Source organism: Artemia franciscana, chromosome 13, assembly GCF_032884065.1.
Source record: "Artemia franciscana chromosome 13, ASM3288406v1, whole genome shotgun sequence".
In the NCBI taxonomy this organism is placed as follows: domain Eukaryota; kingdom Metazoa; phylum Arthropoda; class Branchiopoda; order Anostraca; family Artemiidae; genus Artemia; species Artemia franciscana.
The window spans coordinates 30429731-30449861 of NC_088875.1; the positions used below are offsets into that span (position 1 = coordinate 30429731).

Genomic DNA, 20131 nt, shown 5'->3' on the forward strand with positions numbered 1-20131 from the left:
ATCAACCTTAGCCAATTTTTGTGGATTTTGTTTTAATGGGTGATTTCCATGTTTTACGATCATTTTTATCGTTCCAAAATTATTCTGAACTGCTTCAAATTTTGGGTTAAATACTTACACTGTTTATTCCGTCCAAAGATGGAATATATACATATTCTTATAGACATATACTATACAATAAAGAGACGCCACTAAACTTCCCAGTCCCAACTGGCGGTACTAATCTCCATTTCGTGGCTCTTCAGCCAAGAAGTACAATATGAGTGGGGGATTTCGGGCCAGCCATTCTGTGCTTTCGCGCACCCTTCCTGTTTACCTTCCTCAGATTTTCCAGGTACCCATACATAGCTGGGTCCACTCTTACTGACCTTACCGATTCACATCATTTACTGCCCCATGCCAAGTACTCGGTGGCAGAAAAACTCGAACCCTAGCCCTTAAGGACATAGGATTGTAAGTACAGAACACTAACCGCTCGGCTAGAAAAAACGTTTATACATACATATATAACCTTACCTAATAGGTTAGAGGTTGGATTGGATCGGTTAGATGGCTGGAGATGAAAATGAATTGTCGATGAAAATTAACGGGGGCCTTTATTTAAAGGTTTCTAGGTCAAGAATGAAGTTGGCTCTTTAGTATATTTTTTTCAGTAATTTTTTTCTTTTTTTTTATGTGGAAACCTCGAGTGGAGGCTCATTGACCTCAAGAAAAAGCGGTGACATCCGTTTTTTTCGCTCTCCTGCAAAATGTAAAAGATGTTATATCTTAGAAACGAAAATCCTATTTCACGTAATTGTTATGTACTTTAATCTTATTGGTAATACATTACCTTTGGTTGGTTCTCAATCCTACGCCTGAACGGAAGCGAGAGCTTGGCTACTACTATATTCTATTTTACATAACTAAACTAGAAACATAAATACATCAAAATATACTCAACATAGTTTACTCAACTGAACTCGAAATTCAACTGCACTGATGAAATCACTCCCCTTATCTATATATATACCCAAACTGACATATACCCAAACAAAACCCACAAGATATTCCCAGAAAATGATAAAATGATAAAATACCCCAGAAACTAAAGTGAAAGTGACACTTGCATCTATTTAGAATCTACTTAACCGGCATAAATCCTAGCGTACAATATAATCACGTATTAAACACCAATAATTTGACCAAGAGGTGCTAGACACTCTTTAAACAAGGGAAAAAGTCATTTACTTTAGTAGAGAACAAAAAGCTATGAGCTGATATCAACAATACTGGAAAATGTACATCACACGATTTTCAACGCTTTCTACCATCCAACTGTGTTGACTGAATCATTTTCTCTGATGCACAAAATGGGAGGGGTCAGAGTAGGAATTCAAGATTGAATTCTTCTTTCTTCCCAAGCTCTCAGAAATTTGTTCACATCATCACTCAAGAACACAGGATTACTAACTTCGAAGACTGCCTCACATTTTAGCAAAGTCTATATAATATGTTCTGAAAACAAGGCAACTTTGTTTTTATTGTCACAGCTTATTTCTTGTAGTTTCAAATCACTAAAGATTTTCCATATTTTTCAGTCCCAACAACATTCGAAAAATAGAACCCCTCCAAAGTTGAAACATCTTAAACAAGCTTACGCTAAGTTTAACTTCAATTTTACAAACGTTGATTGTAGGCTAACTAAAAATAGATGTAGGTTGCCTAGGTAATGTTAAGCAACCCTTTGTCAGTTTCAACAACAAATTAGTCTGGAATCCGAGGAAAGGATTTAAAGTGTCACCTTACGGAGGCTATTTAGTACTCTGCATCTATCTCGAACTTTTCAGAATCATATTGATGCAGCCACCCTCATCGCCAAAAGATGTTACTAAGCTAAAGTTACTAAGCCTTTAAATCCTTTAAATGGTATTTCTCATAAAAAAAATATCAAAAATTGCAATATAATCTTATCGAACCTAGTTGGTTCTATAAAGCTATTCGTTGCTTTTCACAATTAAATAAAAAAAAAGAAATTTCTACTATAGTAAGGAACAACATTAAAACTTAAAATGAATAGAAGTTATTCCGTATGTGAGGGGGACTGTCTCCTCCTCAATACCCCTCTCTTCACACTGAAGTTTTCGAAGAACTTAAAAAAAGAGTTATGATTCTAATTATACGGCTTTGGTGTTTCAGGTATTGTTCTCAAAGAATTGAGACAAAAGGTCAACCGCTTAGCGGAAAGACCGGGTTACGGAGCCCCCCCCCCCACCTCATATACGAAATAATTTCTGTTCGTTTTAGTTTCAATTTTGCTCCTTACTTTCAGCAGAAAAATTTCTCCCCGCGAAACATTCATTCATAGAAAGTTTCCCCCTCGTAACATTTCCCCGCCGGGAAATTAGCCCCGGACAGTTCCATCCCTGCTGCAAAATTCCCCTTAGAAAATTTCTTTCTTACGATTCCGCCAGAAAAATGCTCCTTGGCATACATTCATTTGAAGAAACACTTGTTTTTACCTCATTTCTGATCTTTTTTAAGGTTATGGGGGAATCCATCCTGCGTGGAAAATATTTCCTGGAAATTTCCCCCTGCCCAAATGGAAAGTTTCTCCCGCAGAAAATTTCCCAATGGAGAATTTCTCCTGGTGATAATTTGTCCGTGGAGAATTTCCCCCCATGTAAAAATCCCCCAGAGAATTGTAACTATGCTGAAACTCTCCCCTGAACAATTCCGCCAAAGGATCTTTTGATGTAAAATGGGCTCGCCAACAAGAAAGTAAGGCAAATAAAATGAATTTCGTGTACGAATCCTGGCAAATTTCCCCCGTTTAAAATTTCCCCTGGAAACTTCCATCCCAATAGTGTCTTACTTTTGAAAATGGTGTCTTCCCAAGTGCTTTAAAGCGTGCTTGTGTTATTATTCTTCTTAAAGATGGTTCACGGAATGACCCTGCTTGTTATCGTCTATATCTCTCTGATCAGTTTTCACTATAATTTTTGAAAAAATTGAAGCATTTTTAACTCAGTGATATGTTTTTTTCTCAATAATATAAAAAATAAATAAAATGGAAAATTCTTCCCGTAGGAAATCTCCCCCTCCCCCTAAAAATGTCTTTTTACTTCCCCATAACAAATACTAAATGTAAACAATGGCTAATTCCATTACTTGTGGCCCTTCCTCCGGTGGTTCTGGGGGGTCATGTCTTCTCCAAAGACATAGCTACTGTATCTTTCAACTATACTGAACAAAATGGCCATCTCAAAAAAATTTGTGGCTACTTAAAAAGGGCATTAAAACTTTTAATTTCCGTTCGAGTAAGCCCTCTCGCGATATTCTAGGACCATTGGTTCGGTACGAACGCACCCGGGAAAAAATAAATACGCATCCGTGATCTCTTCTGGCAAAAAGTACGAAGTTTCACATTTTTTCAGATAGGAGCTTGGAATATCTACTAGGGTTCATCTGATTGTGCGATTTTCATTAAGATTCATCTACTTTAGGGGATACATCTCCCTTTCTTGAAAATTCGGTAAATTTTTTCAGCCTCGTAGCCTTTGATGGGTGACACTGAACTTAATGAATATTATATATTTAGAATTAGTATAATAGGCCGATTCTTTTGATATATCTGTTGATATGAGTTTCGGTTACAATAGAGCCGCGTCACTCCTTGCTCACACAGTTCGTTTCTACGAATTGTTTGATCTTACTACTATATATGGACACTGCTAAAAATGAAAACGAAGGTGTGCCAGTCAGTACAAGTGCATAGCCCCTCAACCCGGCTGTCTTCTAGTAGCCAATTTTTAGTCAAAACTTGTCTCCTAATTCTGTATTCCCAGCTCTTATCATAAATATAAGGCGAATGTATTTGCAGAAGTTTCTAACGCATTAACCAAGAAGATGACCGTGCTCTAACAATTTATTTTTACTTGCATGTCCCTCGCCTTAGCGGACATGAAACTAAATTTTTCGTATCCTCAAATATATCAAAAGCAAGTAATAGGCATACTAACTAGCCAGAAATGTCAACTAATTTATCACAAAGATAGCCAAGTTTAACAGCCAATGATTACTTTCAAGTCCATCCCTGGTCTTAAAATCAGAACCAGATTTTAACTTTTTTTATTTTTATGTGCCCCATATCACTAAAACTGTCAACCCCTCAAAATTTTAAAATGATTGTATCGCTTGAATGGATTTTTGTACTAAAACACTGATGTCATATGCATTGACAGGCTCATCAAGGGCTATTGATCAGTGATGAAAAAAAATCTCTGTTTTGTGCAAAAGTTGATTTTCTTACCGGGAGCAAACTTTTTAATATCAATAATTAGAAAGGAGCAAAGAAAGTTTCAATTTCTTTGGGTATAGGACCAGTAACCGTCGCACATCTTTAGTGCTTTTCGATTTTAGTTCAGATTCGAATTGAAATTGGTGCCTGCCTGCTGCAATAGAGCTTTCCAATCAAAAGCAGAAACATAGCTCAATGGAAAGAAATGCTTTGCTGATTAACTTCAGATAGTTTTCTCTAACATAGAGACAATAAAACTCAAATTCAACCCACACACTCTAGGCTCTGACTCAATTACTGGAAAAAACCATCCTTTTTGGCCCAAGGTAAGAGTTATATGCAGTTTTTAAGAAAGCAATGCTATACTCATCAGTCGGGCATGAGGTCCACACCCTCATTAAAAAGCCCTGCAGGTTATGCCCTTACCACTTTCTAGCAATAAGCTGTAATCAGCAGACCTGAAAAAAAAAGGAAAAAACCAAAGTGTTGCTCGCGCAACACAATTAGGAAAGAAAGGACAAAGTAAGATCTTAAAGCCCAAGTGAAATATAGATATTAAAAAGAGGAAAAAATTGTAAATGCTTCTCTTCCTTTAGTTGGAAGTTAGTGTTAATTTTTAATTATTCATTTTTTTAGTACTTCTTATTTAAATTATCAAATCAATTTTACAAAAAAAAAATTAGAAAATGCATCAATTTTTTCACATCCGTACTTGTTGCTTGGTAAGAATCAGAATTTATAAATTTTTTTTTTGGGGGGGGGGATCAAACTCTGCATAGCGAAAGTAAGAGAGAGAAGACATTACAAAGAATGTTTTTGTTTAGATTTTTTGTTCATTAGCTTCATGATTTCGATGAGTGACGCTATGCAGTGCTATTCAAAGATATTTTCCGCCGAACAATTCCTGAATAAATTCAAAACTTAATGTATATCACTATTCTCTATTGCTGTTTGTTTGGAAATAACTTATCGGAACTAGTTACTGTCTAACTATCTGCTTTTTCTTTCAGGATTTTTACAAAGCTGTATGCACAAGGAATCCTGTGGTCAATATTGCAACAATGGCAACCATTTCAGACATACAAGACTGGTAGGCTTTCTATTACTGAGTTTCCTAACTCTATCAAGCTGGGACGCCAAAAATATTTGTTTATTATCCTTTTTAGCATAGAACATACGAATCGGTCAATGCTTTTCTTGCCGGTGTGTTTTTAATTGATTAATAGTTTATCTCGTTTGGGACTGCTAATTTTCTTTTACTAAATACTTTTTTTCGGTCAAAATTCTATATCAGATTTTTCATTCTAAATATTTACTAGAATTTATATTACACAGTAAAATATGAAAATACAAAATAGTTTGTTTTGTGCATTAAAGAATGTTTTCTAAATGATCCTTTCTAGCTAGAAAATATTTAGACTTTTTATTTCGTATCTGGTTTTCTCGCTTGAAAAAATCTTCTGTTCGTATTATTTGTTTATTTATTCACGAGGCGGGGTCTGCGCCCCAAAACTTGGTTAAAGCTGTACAAAAATTACTCAGGAGACATAAGGATGGTTTTGATCTTCCAGAAAAATAATTTTTGAGACCACGCTGACTAATCGTGTCTTACCTGGGAAGCGATTGTATTGTATTTTTATTCAGTTATCCTTTCACCGTTACTTTGAGAGGTCCTTATATTTTAATGTTTGTGTTTATTTTAATTTTGTTTTTTTTATATTATCTTTGTATTATTATCAGTAATTTTTTTATTTTATTATCGTGCCCTGGGGACAGTCAAGCGGAGGTCTTGACTAAAATGTTTGCATTGTAGTCTACGTTTTTCACTGGCTTGTATTGTCCTTGTTTCTCTCTTCTTTGCTGTTTTTTTCTTATCTTCCAGAAACCAGTGAATGATTTTTACGTCGTAAAGGAACATGTATCCAGGAGCCCTCAAACCACTCATTTCTGCTCTGTTCCCTTTTCTTTCTGTAGTGTTCCTCATTTCACTCCTGGCGAACAACGGATCGAGAAACTCACGTCGGTGATAGGGGGGGGGGCTGCAGTGCCGAATTCTGCTACGAGTCAAATAATGCTAGAGTTGGTTGTTTCACTTTTGCGTTATGATATTTTCTCATGTTATAAAATTGGAGTTTCTGGTTAAATTATGGCAATCCCACCTAACTCTCTTCTTGCATAGTAAGATTTTTACGTAGAGAATACCCATTAGAATCAGATTATAAAATCGTGCATTATAGCGAGAATCTCACAATCGTTTTTTCGATGAAAATCGAAGTTTTGGAATAGTTTGTAATTACTGAGAATGAAGAGAAAGCAGGAGACCCTTCTATTCCAAACTAGTCTGCAATTAGTAATAATCCTGTCTAATTTCAATGCATGTTCTATGTTGGACGCTATCTCTTAGTATTTTTACATTATGGGGGTATTTGCGCAATTTTTGGTCTTCACCCCTGGAGTCTTGTAAAATTTCCGTAAAATAAAAACGTATAAGTAAAAAACCGCAAAAAAAGTAAAATCGGTAAAATAGGGTAAAATGTGGTACTCCCTGGGAAATATAGGGTATGGTGTTTTAAAGTTGCCCTGTAGCTACAAGACCAGTTGAGTATTTCTGTTTAAGCATTACTTTCAGATTTTAATAAAATATTTTGATGATCCTGATTTCCCTGGGTTTATAAAAGGTAATGCCACTTCGTCTAGAGTTTCATCAATTTAATCAACTGTCTAGTTTATCCCCCTTTAACAATCTTGTGCCTAGGGTAATACCTCAGAACTTAGATAGTGCCTGATTTCGGACATTCATTTTGTACAAAAAAAAAATCTTTATTTGGGAGTAAAATCATATTAGCAATTTTTTTTATATTTAAACCTAAGAAATGTTACCATAAAGCCTTGTATATTTAAATAGCCGCATTTAGTCATATTCTCATATCGTATACATGTTATTTTTCATTTATTTCTAAAAGCATCGAATACAAGTAAAAAAGTGCTTTAGAACAATTTGAGGACTTTGATTAACTAAATACTGGATCATTATAGTAGAATATTCAGTCATTAAGTCATTGTCACTTTCAGTCATTAAGACCGTCTTCAGCGGGATCTGATGGCAAATATAGCTCCTCTCTTTCAGCCTCAGATTCTAATGACTGTGTCTGTTCAAAGCCCACTTCACCCAGCAAAAGCCCTGGATACGGTCCTGAGAATCATATATCAATTTCTAACTCCAACCTCCCCTCGTTTCTCCCTTAGAACTAATTCTGTATTTATATGAAGACTGGGTTGTTAAACTAGAATAAGGAATTTTTGAAAGACTGCGTTAGTCAGTAACAACCCATTCGGTAGCGATTGGTTGAAAAGTAGGCTAAATCTTAGAAAAGGACACTGGAACTTTCAATTTTAGATTGACTGAGCCTTTTCGAAAATTTACTCGATCACCCCTTCCACATGAAAAGCCTCTGGGAAAAAAAAATAAATGAAGAAACATTAATATTTTGGATTCTTATGGGTCTTTACTATAAGCAATGCTATACGATTGCATCTGAGTTAAACAGGAGAGTAGAAATTTCAATTTCCCTTCTAATAAAGATCCAGAATTATCCAGGGGAAAATGGGGGATTTTTTAGGGGGAGGGAAGAATTCTCCACGGGGAGTATTTTCTGAAGGGAGGGTAATCGTCGACTCCTGGGGAACGACAACATTAACACAAGATTTCTCTGGGATGTGAAAATTAAAATAAAAATGAGTATATTGATTTTGCTTTGGCCCTCCATATCGTCGAAAATCCAGATCATTTTGTTCTTAGTGATAGGCAACTTTAATATCTGAAGCAAACGGCTTCCCATATTCTATTTGAAAGGCAATTGAAATTAAAAATCCATAAATAGAGACCTTGCTTTAAATAGAGATAGTGGAGATATTCCTATAAACACAACTTACAATAACCTAAGATTAAAGGATTCAAATAACTTTGTTTTCAGTTTAAAATAAGATCATCTGACCACAGTATTGATGAAAATTAGGTCAGTAGACAAGTCAAGCTCTAAGCAGAAAATTCTTGCCCAATCTAATTGGTGAATAGGCTTTTATTTATTATGGCTTGGTTTATTTGATCCATTCTTTCTTCTGTTCTGTTAAGAGTTTCTTCAAAAGGTTAGTTTTCCTTCTTTTTTTTAAGTACTGAAGACGGCTAGGCGGAAGTCCATGGTGAAATATCTGCCTCTGTCATTTTCGCTCCTTTTCTATTCACTGGCTGACATTACCCTCATTTTCTCGGCTATTTAATTTTATTATTTTTTTCTTGTTTGTCATATGTCTATCCTCCTTGTAGCCCCTTCTGTCTTTAACAGCTCACAGAACTAATATAATTTTAGTTCAGCTACTGTTTCACCATTTCGAAATTATAATTACCTATACTATAATACACTTTATCGTTCTTATAATAAGCGACTGAAGTCAGACAGATGGCCTTTTAAACTGGGTAATACCGCTGTACACAAAACAAAATCATATCCAAACCTATAACTGCCAACCTTTTTGTGCCTTTTTCGCTGTAAAAAAGCCCTCGTAGAATATGTCAGTAAAATATGTAAGATACCGGTAGAACACGTAAGACGCGTAAAATACCGGTGAAATAGGTGGGTTTGTAAAATGACGGTAAAAATACTTAAAACTCAATCTTGCCGTAACCAATTTTACCAGTTACAACATTAGGCTGTATAGATTATGATACCCTTGAATTATAAATTTCGGACCGATACCATACGTGGCTGCAGGGGTGCATGGAGGCGTTTGGGGTGTTGAAGGGGTGGCAGGCTACCCTCCGTTAAATTTTCTTCCTTGAAAAGAGCTCTAGGACTTCCAGTTTTCTGTCGAATGAACTCAACAGGATAAGGCTGTAAAAAAATAATATAAAGGATTCTTAATTGAACAAAAATGCGCTTTTTGAGATTTCAAGCACTTTTTTTAGATTTCATACCGATTTTTGCTCATATTTTCATTTAGTATAGGCTTACGACCGGTTCAAATGCGAATTCAACTAGAAACTGATGGTAATATAACAATCTAAAAAGTTAAGTTACAAAGAAGATTATATGATATTTTTTTTATTTAATAGCTCAACTATCTTGCCAACAAAATGTCGAGTTTTTTTGTGCTCGAGCATGAAGAATGTCCCCAAACAAGTTTCAGGATGAGCCCAGTATAATGCCTGTGCTAATGGCCCCATCGCACACATTTATTTAGTAGTTTTTTTTACTAAACAAACTTGCAAGTTAAAAAAAAATAGCTCAAACGCACAGAAAATATATTCCAAAAGAGATGCAAGGGTGCCAATAAATAAATAAACTTCCTAAAAGACTTGGGAAGGTAATGGCTCATTTTGAAAAAAATGTTTAGTGTGCCAGTTAGTTTTGGGAACAACAATGTATCATGTGTGTTGTAATTTCCGTTTATAAATATCTTGCAGGTGTTTCTTCGAAACTGGAATTGGTGAATATAATTTTGCAAATTCTTCATACACACAAGAAGTAGCCCAAAAAATGTTTTCAGCTTCTCCTATTGCTCATGCCCATAAAGTCAAAGCCCCAACTTTAATAGCGATTGGTGAGAAAGACCTTCGCGTTCCTGCCTCTCAGGGACGAGAGTGGTATTATTCTTTGAAAAGTAGAGGGGTCAAAACCAAGTAAGTCTCATTGGTCTATTTGCACTCTCTTTGTTTTAAATGTGCTATTTTTATATTTTAAATTACTGTTTTCAATTCTGTTAAGGTGCCAATTATTTTTTACAAATAGGCTCAATTGTGCTTAAAAATAAATTCTCTCCTGACTAAACAGAAACATAAGAAAAACACAAACAATTATAATTTGAATTCAATTTTAAGAAATGTAAATAAACTCTTCCTGCAAATTAGTCATCTTTATACCTCAATAAAATATTGTACTATTGATATTACTTAATATTTAAACTTTCTTCAGTACAGCAAGTGGTTAGTTGGAAATTGATAAATTTTGGTCGATTTTAGAAACTGAAAAATCATTCCATATTTCCAATTAGAGTAACCAAAAAAAAATTCTTTTCTTTTTTTCAGTAAATTTTAACACCACAAGTGGGGGATAAGGGTGCGGCCAGTCCTTTGATGTTAAAATTTGGATTTGTTCGAAACAAAGCTCTAAGGTTGTAGTTCTCGGTTGAAAATGTCCTATACATAAAAATCATAGCTTTGTACAAGATGTGCATATCACCCCATACAAAATCTACAATCTTCTCACTGTCCCTCTCCTCCCCTTTTTAAAGTATACTTCGAAAGGCCTACCTTAAGGACGGAATGAAATGAATCACATTTTTGGAGCTTAAAGAATTTATCACCAACTATTTGAAATGATGTGAAAGTGTATACTTGGAAAAATACGTTGGGGCAAAACCCGTAGAGTCACTTCATAGTCACAAAAAAAGTGGAACACTAATCGTGAGATATCAATATTTATACAAGCACGTTCCAAATCCTGGCCATCCTAAACACTCGAGATATTATTTGAAATAAATTGTTTTGCTGTGTCAATCGGTTCTTACCTGGGGTGTAACATTGAGGAGTAAAACAAAAACTAATGACGAACATCAAGTAACAACTGAAACGCACAAAAGGATCCTGATTTTTACAACTGTGTTAGTATTCCCCTGCACTCGGGTCGTTAATAAAGAGACTTGAGTTTTTTTTTGTTTTTTTTTCTATACGTTTTTTAGTATACTCCCCCCTCCAAAGGAATTCAATCAAAATTTTTGAAATAGCCATGTTGTACAAAATGGTCGGCAGGTCCATTAAACTATGCCTCTGGGGATGATATGTCCCCCCAAAGTCCTTGGAACAATTTCTTTCGTAATTCCCGAATCAGGCTTGGAGCGTGGGACGATACCTTTAATATGTCTACGATAGGTATCTCCAGCTTCTGCTTGATATGATGTGGGGGCATCAATTGCTATAGAGCGATAAGGGCTCTACCTGGAAAGGAATTCTTTTATTTCGCTGGAAAGGAATTCCCTAATATGTTACTAAAGTTTCGTACTATGATATTTGCATATTTGTCAACTAATTCTATAGTAACTCTTTCAATTAAGTTTGTTACAATTTAAAACTTCAGTCTTTTTAAACATAGAAGGTAATTTTCTCTCCAAATCTTTGTATATCTAAAAAAAGACTGAAAATCAACAATTGTCGCTTTAGCACGTAATGTATACTAGCGTGACCATAGTTAAATTTACAAGTATTAGTTCTGCAAACAGTATAGCAGTCCTCAGCTGAGTAAGACTAATTTAGAGCCAAATTTAGAGTCGATGGAATCTTTTTTTTTTTATTAAAGTCACAGGTACACAGGGGAGCCTCCGAGAATGGGTTCCCGACGAATCTCAAATTGTTTGCAATTTTCTGATGCATTTCAGATTTTTTTTTTCTGTTTTGGATTTTCTAGAATTACCCCTCAGACAATCTTGCACATATTGCCTGAGAAATCTTGCATATGTGTTTGGCTAGGTTGCATCTCTAGCGTCAGATATACTTAATGCAAGGTAGCTGGGAGTCAGCCGTAACTTGTACAAAAGAGGTTCCAATATCTCTAGCTCTAAGAATAGAAAATATATTTTTATGAGATATTCAGAAATTAGTTCAATATTGTGGGGGTTGCTCAATTCCCCATTTCATTTGAACTTATTCTTGGAATGGAATTAATCAAACAGTTCGTGCTAACGAACTGTAGTAAGGAGCGACCTGCCTCAATAGTAACCGAAACTCTGAAAAAATGGGATTTTGATACCAATAGTTACATAAAAAAATCGCATTTTAATGCTGATTTTAAATATATAACTTTCATCAAGATTACTCTTACCTATCATAAGTTACGAGCCTGAAAAAATTTGCCTCATTTTAGAAAATAGGGGAAAATACCCCCTAAAAGTCATACAATCTTAACGAAAATCACACCATCAGATTCAGCGTATCAGAGAGCCTTATTGTAGAAGTTACAAGCTCATATCTACAAAAATGTGGAATTTTTTGCCAAAAGACAAATCACGGATGCGTGTTTATTTGTTTTTTTGTTGTTATTTTTCCCAGGGGTGATCGTATCGACCCAATGGTCCTAGAATGTCGCAAGAGGGCTCATTCTAACGGAAATTAAAAGTCCTAGTGTCCTTTTTAAGTGACCAAAAAAATTGTAGGGCACCTAGGCCCCCTTCCATGCTCATTTTTCCCCAAAGTCACCGGATTAAATAGCCATTTCATTCACCATAGTCGAAAAACCTAATAACTGTGCCTTAGATACGACTTACTCCCCCGCAGTCCCCGTGGGAGGGGTTGCAAGTTACAAACTTTGACCTATGTTTTCATATAGTAATGGTTACTGGGAAGTGTACGGACATTTACAGGGGTATTTTTTTAGTTTAGGAGGGAGAGTTGAGGTGGGGGGGGGGGTTACGTGCGAGGATCTTTCCATGGAAAAACTTCTCATGGGGGAAGAGACTTTCAATGAAGGGGGCGCGGGATTTTTTAGCGTTATTTGAAAAACAATGAAAAAATAAATATGAAAAGTTTTTTTCTACTGAAAGTGAGGAGCAGCATTAAAACTAAAAACCAGCAGAAACTTACGCATATGAGGGGTTTACCTCCTCGTAATACCTCGCTCTTTACGCTAAAGTATTTTTAGTAATTTCAACTATTTATTCTACTGCCTTTGTGATTCAAGGGTCATTCTTGAGGAATTGGGACAGAATTTAAGCTTTAGTGTAAAGAGCGAGGTATCGACGAGGGGTGAACTCCCTCATATACGCAATAAAAACATACGAATATTGAAGTTCGTTACGTAAGTTAATTCGTAAATTACGTATATTTTTTACTAATAAAATGTTCGTAAATAAATTAAAAGTTCTAGTTGCCTTTTTAAGTAATCAAAAATTGGAGGGCAGCTAGGCTTCCTCCCTCTCTCCTTTTTTTCAAAATCTTCCGATTAAAACTATGAGAAAGCCATTTACCCAAAAAAAACATTAATATGCAAATTTTGTTTTAATTATTTATGTGCGGAGAGCCAAGATCAAAACATGCATTAATTAAAAAACGTCCAGAAAGTAAATAAAAAAAACAAGTTTTTTTAAATGAAAGTAAGGAGCGACATTAAAACTTAAAACTAACAGAAATTACTCCGTATATGAAAGGGGCTTTTCCTCCTCACTGTCCCGTTCTTTACGCTAAAGTTTGACTCTTTCTCTTAACTCTACTTTTGAAAACAGTAAAAACTTCATTAAAAAAGTTATTTTTATTTAATTTTTTCCAGAAGCCAGATCACAGATGCATGTTTATTTGTTGTTTTTTGTTGTTTTTTTCCAGGGGTGATCGTATCGATCCAGTGGTCCTAGAATATTGCAAGAGGGCTCATTCTAACGGATACTAAAAGTTCTAGTGCCCTTTTCAAGTTACCAAAAAAATGGAGGGAACCTAGGGCCCCTCCCCCGCACATTTTTTCCCAAAGTCACCGGATCAAAATTTTGAGATAGCCATTCTGTTCAGCTTATTCTAAAACCTAATAAATATGTCTTTGGGGACGACTTTATCATCCAGAGTCCCAGAGGGAGGGGCTGCAAGTTACAAACTTTGACCATTGTTTACATATAGTAATATTTATTATGAAGTGTACAGACGTTTTCAGGGGGACATTGTCACGTTGGGCTGGGAGTGGGTCAGGGGAGGGGGTCACGTGGGAAGATCTTTCCGTGGAGGAATTTATCATGGGGAATTGAATTTCAATGAAGGGGGTGCAGGATTTTCTAGCATTATTTAAAAAACAATGAGAAACTAAATAAAATAAAAATTCACCAGGAAGTAATTAGTAGCATTAAAACTTAAAACGAATATAAAATATACCGTTTATAAGAGGGTTCGTCTCCTCCACAATACCTTGCTCTTTACGCTACAGTATTTTTAGTAATTTCAACTATCTATTCTACGGCCTTTGTGATTCAGGGGTCATTCTTAAAGATTCGGGATAAAATTCAAGCTTTAGTGTAAAGACCGAGGTATTGACGAGGGGGCAAACCCCCTCATATACGTTACAAAAATACATAAATATATAAGTTCGTTACGTAAGTTAATTAGTAAAGTATGTATGTTTATTACTAACAAAACGTTCGTACAAAAAATAAAAAAATCTAGTTGCATTTTGAAGAAGCCAAAAAGTGGATGGCAACTAGGCCTCCTCCCCCACCCCTTTTCTTATTGAAATCATCCGATCAAAACTATGAGAAAGCCATTTAGCAAAAAAAATTAATATGCAAATTTCGTTTTAATTATTCATGTGTGGTGAGCCAAAATCAAAACATGTATTAATTCAAAAACGTTCAGAAACGAAATAAAAAACAAGTTTTTTAAACTGCAAGTAAGGAGTGACACTAACACTTAAAATGAACAGAAATTACTCCGTATATTAAAGGGGATATCCCCTTTGCGGCGTCTTGCTCTTTACGCTAAAGTTTTTTTTTCAGTAAAATTGTCAACATCTCTTCCCTTATTTTGTTCTGAAAAAAAAGCATAGCAAAAAAAAAAAACAACAAGTGGAGAGATCACTCTGCTTATTTAAGAACAAGATTGTTTCAAGAAATGAGGGCTTTTTGAATTGAAACAGCGAAAAAAAAACAGCAAACTTTTAAAGATAGTGTAGATTATATCCTGGAATTACTAGGGGATACTGGGGATTACTGGAATACTATGGTTTCGTGAAAACGACATTGAATGGAAATAATACATTCAAGCTTGTAACAGGGTAGTGATGATACATTTCTTTAAAGACAGTAATCAAACAGTTCGTGGTAACAAACTGTAGTAAGGAGCGACCCGGCTCAATAGTAAACACTAGAAAATGGAATTTTGATACCAATAGTTACATCAAAAGAATTGCATTTTAATGCTGATTTTAATCATATAAGTTTCATCAAGATTAGTCTTATCCATCAAAAATTACGACCCTGAGAAAATTTGCCTCATTTCAGAAAATAGTGGGAAAAACCCCCTAAAAGTCATACGAAAATCACACCATCAGATTCAGCGTATAAGAGAAACATATTGTAGAAGTTTCAAGCCCCTACGTACAAAAATGTGGAATTTCGCATTTTTTGCCAGAAGACAAATCATGGATGCGTGTTTATTTGTTTTTTTTTTTTTTGTTTGTTTTTTTTCCCAGGGGTGATCATATCGACTCAGTGGTCCTAGAATGTCGCGAAAGGGCTCATTCTAACGGAAGTTAAAAGTTCTAGTGGCCTTTTTAAATGACCAAAAAAATTGGAGGGCATCCCTCCCACGCTCATTTTTTCCCAAAAGTCACGGGATCAAAATTCTGAGATAGCCATTTTATTCACCATAGTCGAAAAACCTAATAACTATGTCTTTAGGGACGACTTACTCCCACGCAGTCCCCGTGGGAGGGGCTGCAAGTTACAAACTTTGACCTGTGTTTACATATAGTAATGGTTACTGAGAAGTGTACAGACGTTTTCATGGGTATTTTATTTGGTTTGGGAGGGAGAGTTGAGGGGGGAAGGAGTTACGTGGGAGGATCTTTCTATGGAGGAACTTCTCATGGGGAAAGAGACTTCAATGGAAAGGGCGCAGGATTTTCTAGCATTATTTAAAAAAAAATGAAAAATAAATATGAAAAGTTTTTTCTACTGAAAGTGAGAAGCAGCATTAAAACTCAAAACGAACAGAAATTATTACGCATATGAGGGGTTTACCTCCTCGTAATACCTCGCTCTTCACGCTAAAGTATTTTTAGTAATTTCAACTATTTATTCTACGGCCTTTCTGATTCAGGGGTCATTCTTAAGAAATTAGGACAAAATTTAAGCTTTAATTTAAAGAGCGAGGTATCGACGAGGGGTGAGCCCCCTCATATACGCAATAAAAGCATACTAATATAGAAGTTCGCTACGTAATTTAATTCGTAAGTTACGTATATTTTTTACTTATGAAAACGTTCGTAAAAAATTATAAGTTATAGTTGCCTTTTTAAGTAATCGAAAAATCGGAGGGCAACTAGGCCTCCTCCCTCGCTCCTTTTTTCTCAAAATCTTCCGATTAAAACTATGAAAAAGCCATTTAGCCCAAAAAAATAATATGCAAATTTCGTTTTAATTATTTATGTGCGGGGAGCCGAGATCAAAACATGTATTAATTCGAAAACGTCCAGAAATTAAACAAAAAAAAATAAGTTTTTTTTTAAATGAAAGTAAGGAGCGACATTAAAACTTAAAACGAACAGAAATTACTCCGTATATGGAAGGGGCTCTTCTTCCTCAACGCCCCGCTCTTTACGCTAAAGTTTTTTACTGTTTTAAAAATAGCGTTAAGGGAAAGAGTCAATCTTTAGCGTAAAGAGCGGGGCGTTGAGGAGGAAAAGCCCTTTTCATATACGGAGTAATTTCTGTTCGTTTTAAGTTTTAATGTCGCTCCTTACTTCCATTTAAAAAAACTTGTTTTTTTGTTTAATTCATACTTAGAATCAATTACAGTTGTCAAAAAAAAAACCATTAACATAGTCAGGAGGCACAGTCCATATCAGCACAAGAAGCAAGTAAACTTACCGAGAAAATACAGTCCTTTGGTTTACAGTTATTGAATAAACAAAAGTTTTTTCAACTGATAGTAAGGAGCAACATTAAAACGAACAGAAATAATATATATATGAGGGGGTTGCCCCCTCCTCAATACCTCGGTCTTCACGCTGAAGCATTTTAGAAACTTTTAAAAAAGCTTCTTATTCTAATTGAACCACCCTTGCGTTTTAACTCCGCTCAAAATTTCCCCCAGAACATCTTCACATGTTATACTTAGTATGTAAAAACAAATTAAGACAAATAAAAAGAATTGCGCATAGAAATTCCGGCAAAATCTTTAGTGCAAGGTTTCCCCTGGAAAGCTTACCCCCGGAAACTCCTCGCTTCCCTACCGACTGAAAATTATCACCGTGGAAAATCTCCCCCCTTCTCCCCGAAATATATGTGTACTTTTCAATAACAAATACTGTACGTAAACAATACGTGATTTGAAGCCCTTTCCCCATGGGGTTAAGTTATCCCCAAAGGCATGATAATTTGACCTTTCAAGTATGCTGAACAATAGCTATTTCAAAATTTCGATCGGATGATTTTGGGGGAAGAGGGGCGTGGGAGGGGGCTATCTGCCCTCCAATCTTTTTGCTCACTTAAAAAGGGCACTAAAGCTTTTGATTTCCGATCAAAGGAGCCCTCTGTCTATCTTCTAGGATCAGTGGTTCGATTCGATCATCCCTAAGGAAAAACACAAACGAACAAATAAGCTATGGAATAATAACTCAAAATCAGTCCGTTGATTTTGAATTAGAATCAAGCAGTTGTGGGCATCAAGCCATGGCTAATTGTAGAAAAGGCCAAGACAGATAGTCCGATTGAGTGAGAGGCAAATATAGTATAAGCCCTTATTAGGATTGTATAAAGACGATTCCAGTTCATTTGTTTATAGATAAGTATATCTATCATCCGTTCATGCGTCATTCCTAGGACAGAACTGAGTTAGATAGTCATAGGACTAAGATAGTCATAGAAACTTTAGTTTTCCAAGTGTTTGGTTAAATGGCACGGGTTAACGGTGGGAGTAACCCACCTTATTACACGTCTTATTACGACTCTCCTATTGAACCATTTTTTGTAAAAAAAAAAACGAAATTCCATATTTTTTGTATAGGAGATTGAAACGTGTACGTCAGGCTTCTCTAATACGCTGAATCTGATTTTAATTAAGATTATTTGACGTTTAGGGATGGGAGAGTCTTGCCTCTTTCAAAAATTGGGCAAACTTTCAAGGTTCGTAAAAATTGACTGGTCACATTAAACTTGATGAATTTATATATTTTAAATCAGCATAAAAATTCAATTGTTTTGATGCATTTATTGTTATAAAAAGCCTATTTATTAGTGTTTCGGTAACTAATGAGCCGCTGAGGCGCTGCATAGTTAGAGTTCGATACCACGAACTGCTTGATTAGACATTTGTTTATGGGCTTCATAGCCATACCACTTATGAAAACGAACTTCAATATCCTGAATCCTGATTAAGTTTTGAGCATTATTCTTCGTTACTAGCTTATAAGCCTGAAATTTTGACTCTTCTATCAGAATCATTTCTAATACAAACTTAGGTGATACTTCTACATAAATCATCATAATTGCTATTGATACTATAAAAAAGAGATAAATATTATTGGAATCGGAAACGAGGAAAATAATGTATTGTCTCATCACTAAATCATAGATAAATTTAAAATAGAAAGAGATGAGACTGCAAATTGAATAATAAAAGAGCATTGAGATCATGGTCGTTTCAAAAAGCTCAAGTAAGGCTGTCTTAGCGCGTTATCGACTAGTAACCTTGAAGTTCTCATTTCTCCGTATCCAATGGTAGACTACCTCATTAAAACACGACCTTTTTATCAAATTTGATTCTTTTTTAGATTGCTTTCTTATGATGACTGTCATCCCATTTCTAAAGTTGGAAATGAAATGGATTACATGATAAGCATGGCCAATTGGTTTCAGGAAAATCTTTAAACAAAAAGGCGAATCAGTACAGTCCTTTGTGTGATCGTCTCCGTGATATTCTTGAGTTCTTTCTCCTTTTTTTTTGTAACTGTATTAGATACTTCAAGTGTTGAAATGTGCCATTCTTATGAATTGATTAAATATTTCAGGAAATACGTCTTGTTCATTTTTTTTTTTCTGGAAACTTTAGTCCCGAAAAAAAAATCTTTTATATTCTATTCTTTTAGATCAAAATAGCTCTGCCGGGTTAAAATAGCCGTATCTTACCTAAAATTTGCTCAAATACAAATGCATTCTGTTTTCAATCTACAGTTCAATCTTTTTCATTTTAAACAATGTACGTTTCTTTTTTTTTTTCATTTCTATATTTTCATTACTTAATGGCTCTTTCAAACTATAAAAGCTTAAAAAAAAACAGCCTTTCAAATTAAAACACCCATTACTTATCTAAAGATTACTTGAATAGGGAATGACCCATTATGCTCAATATAATTGTGCGTATTGTTCTCTACAACCAATAGTATAAATGCAGTGCATGTGGTAACGTTCTTAATATATAATGTATTGTTGTCTGCTAATCTTTAGGAGGGTCATAAGTGCTTCCACTTTCCCAGAAAAAAACTCTAAATTGCACGAATTTCGCTATGTAAATAGCGCTAATATTAATACGGAATCAGTATCACCCGTTTTTATCAGCAATAAATTTTGTGGAGGCCTCTGAGAGCCAAAGTCTTTTTTGGGGCACTCTGGGAATTCCCAAGTTTTTCGGGGATTCTCAAAACCAACCCATTGGTTTTGGGAGACTCGGGAATCGTCAAATGTTTCAGGGCATTGATGGACATGTCCAACACAACTTACCAAATCATTCGCTGGGAATGTTAACGGAATTACTCAAAACAGCCAAAATCGCTGAGCATGGGAAAGTTAGTTTACTCCAGCAAAGGAAAGGGAAAAATAGCTTTTAACGATGTCTGTAAATTCCTTGGACTTCTCTCTAAGCTTTATAGGAGTTTTTGCGCGAGTAACTACACACGAAGATTGTCCCTAATACGAGCCAGTTTATGAAGTATAAGGATCACCATGTGTGTTTTTAGAAGAGAAGTATTTTTAATCTTTCCATTTTAAATTCTAGCTTAAATTCGTCACACGAAGGCAGAACTTTGGCTCATTGGCTGAAAACAGTTTGGTAAAGTAATGCTTATTTGGATTGCACAGTGGCATCAATTCAAGAAAATTTAGGGTGGGTGTGGG

At 35.3% G+C, this 20131-nt stretch overlaps 1 protein-coding gene across 2 annotated transcripts in view; it reads left to right on the forward strand.

Moving 5' to 3' along the window:
* The window catches only part of LOC136034786 (acylamino-acid-releasing enzyme-like), a 63657-nt gene extending 44624 nt beyond the window's left edge, over positions 1-19033 (forward strand). For both annotated transcript variants that reach the window (XM_065716196.1, XM_065716197.1), the window contains exons 11-13: positions 5290-5369; positions 9741-9956; positions 18793-19033. In XM_065716196.1, the coding sequence (XP_065572268.1) occupies positions 5290-5369; positions 9741-9956; positions 18793-18889 (393 nt within the window). In that variant the 3' untranslated portion in view covers positions 18890-19033. The remainder of the gene's footprint in view (positions 1-5289; positions 5370-9740; positions 9957-18792) is intronic.
* The last annotated feature ends 1098 nt before the right edge of the window (positions 19034-20131 follow it).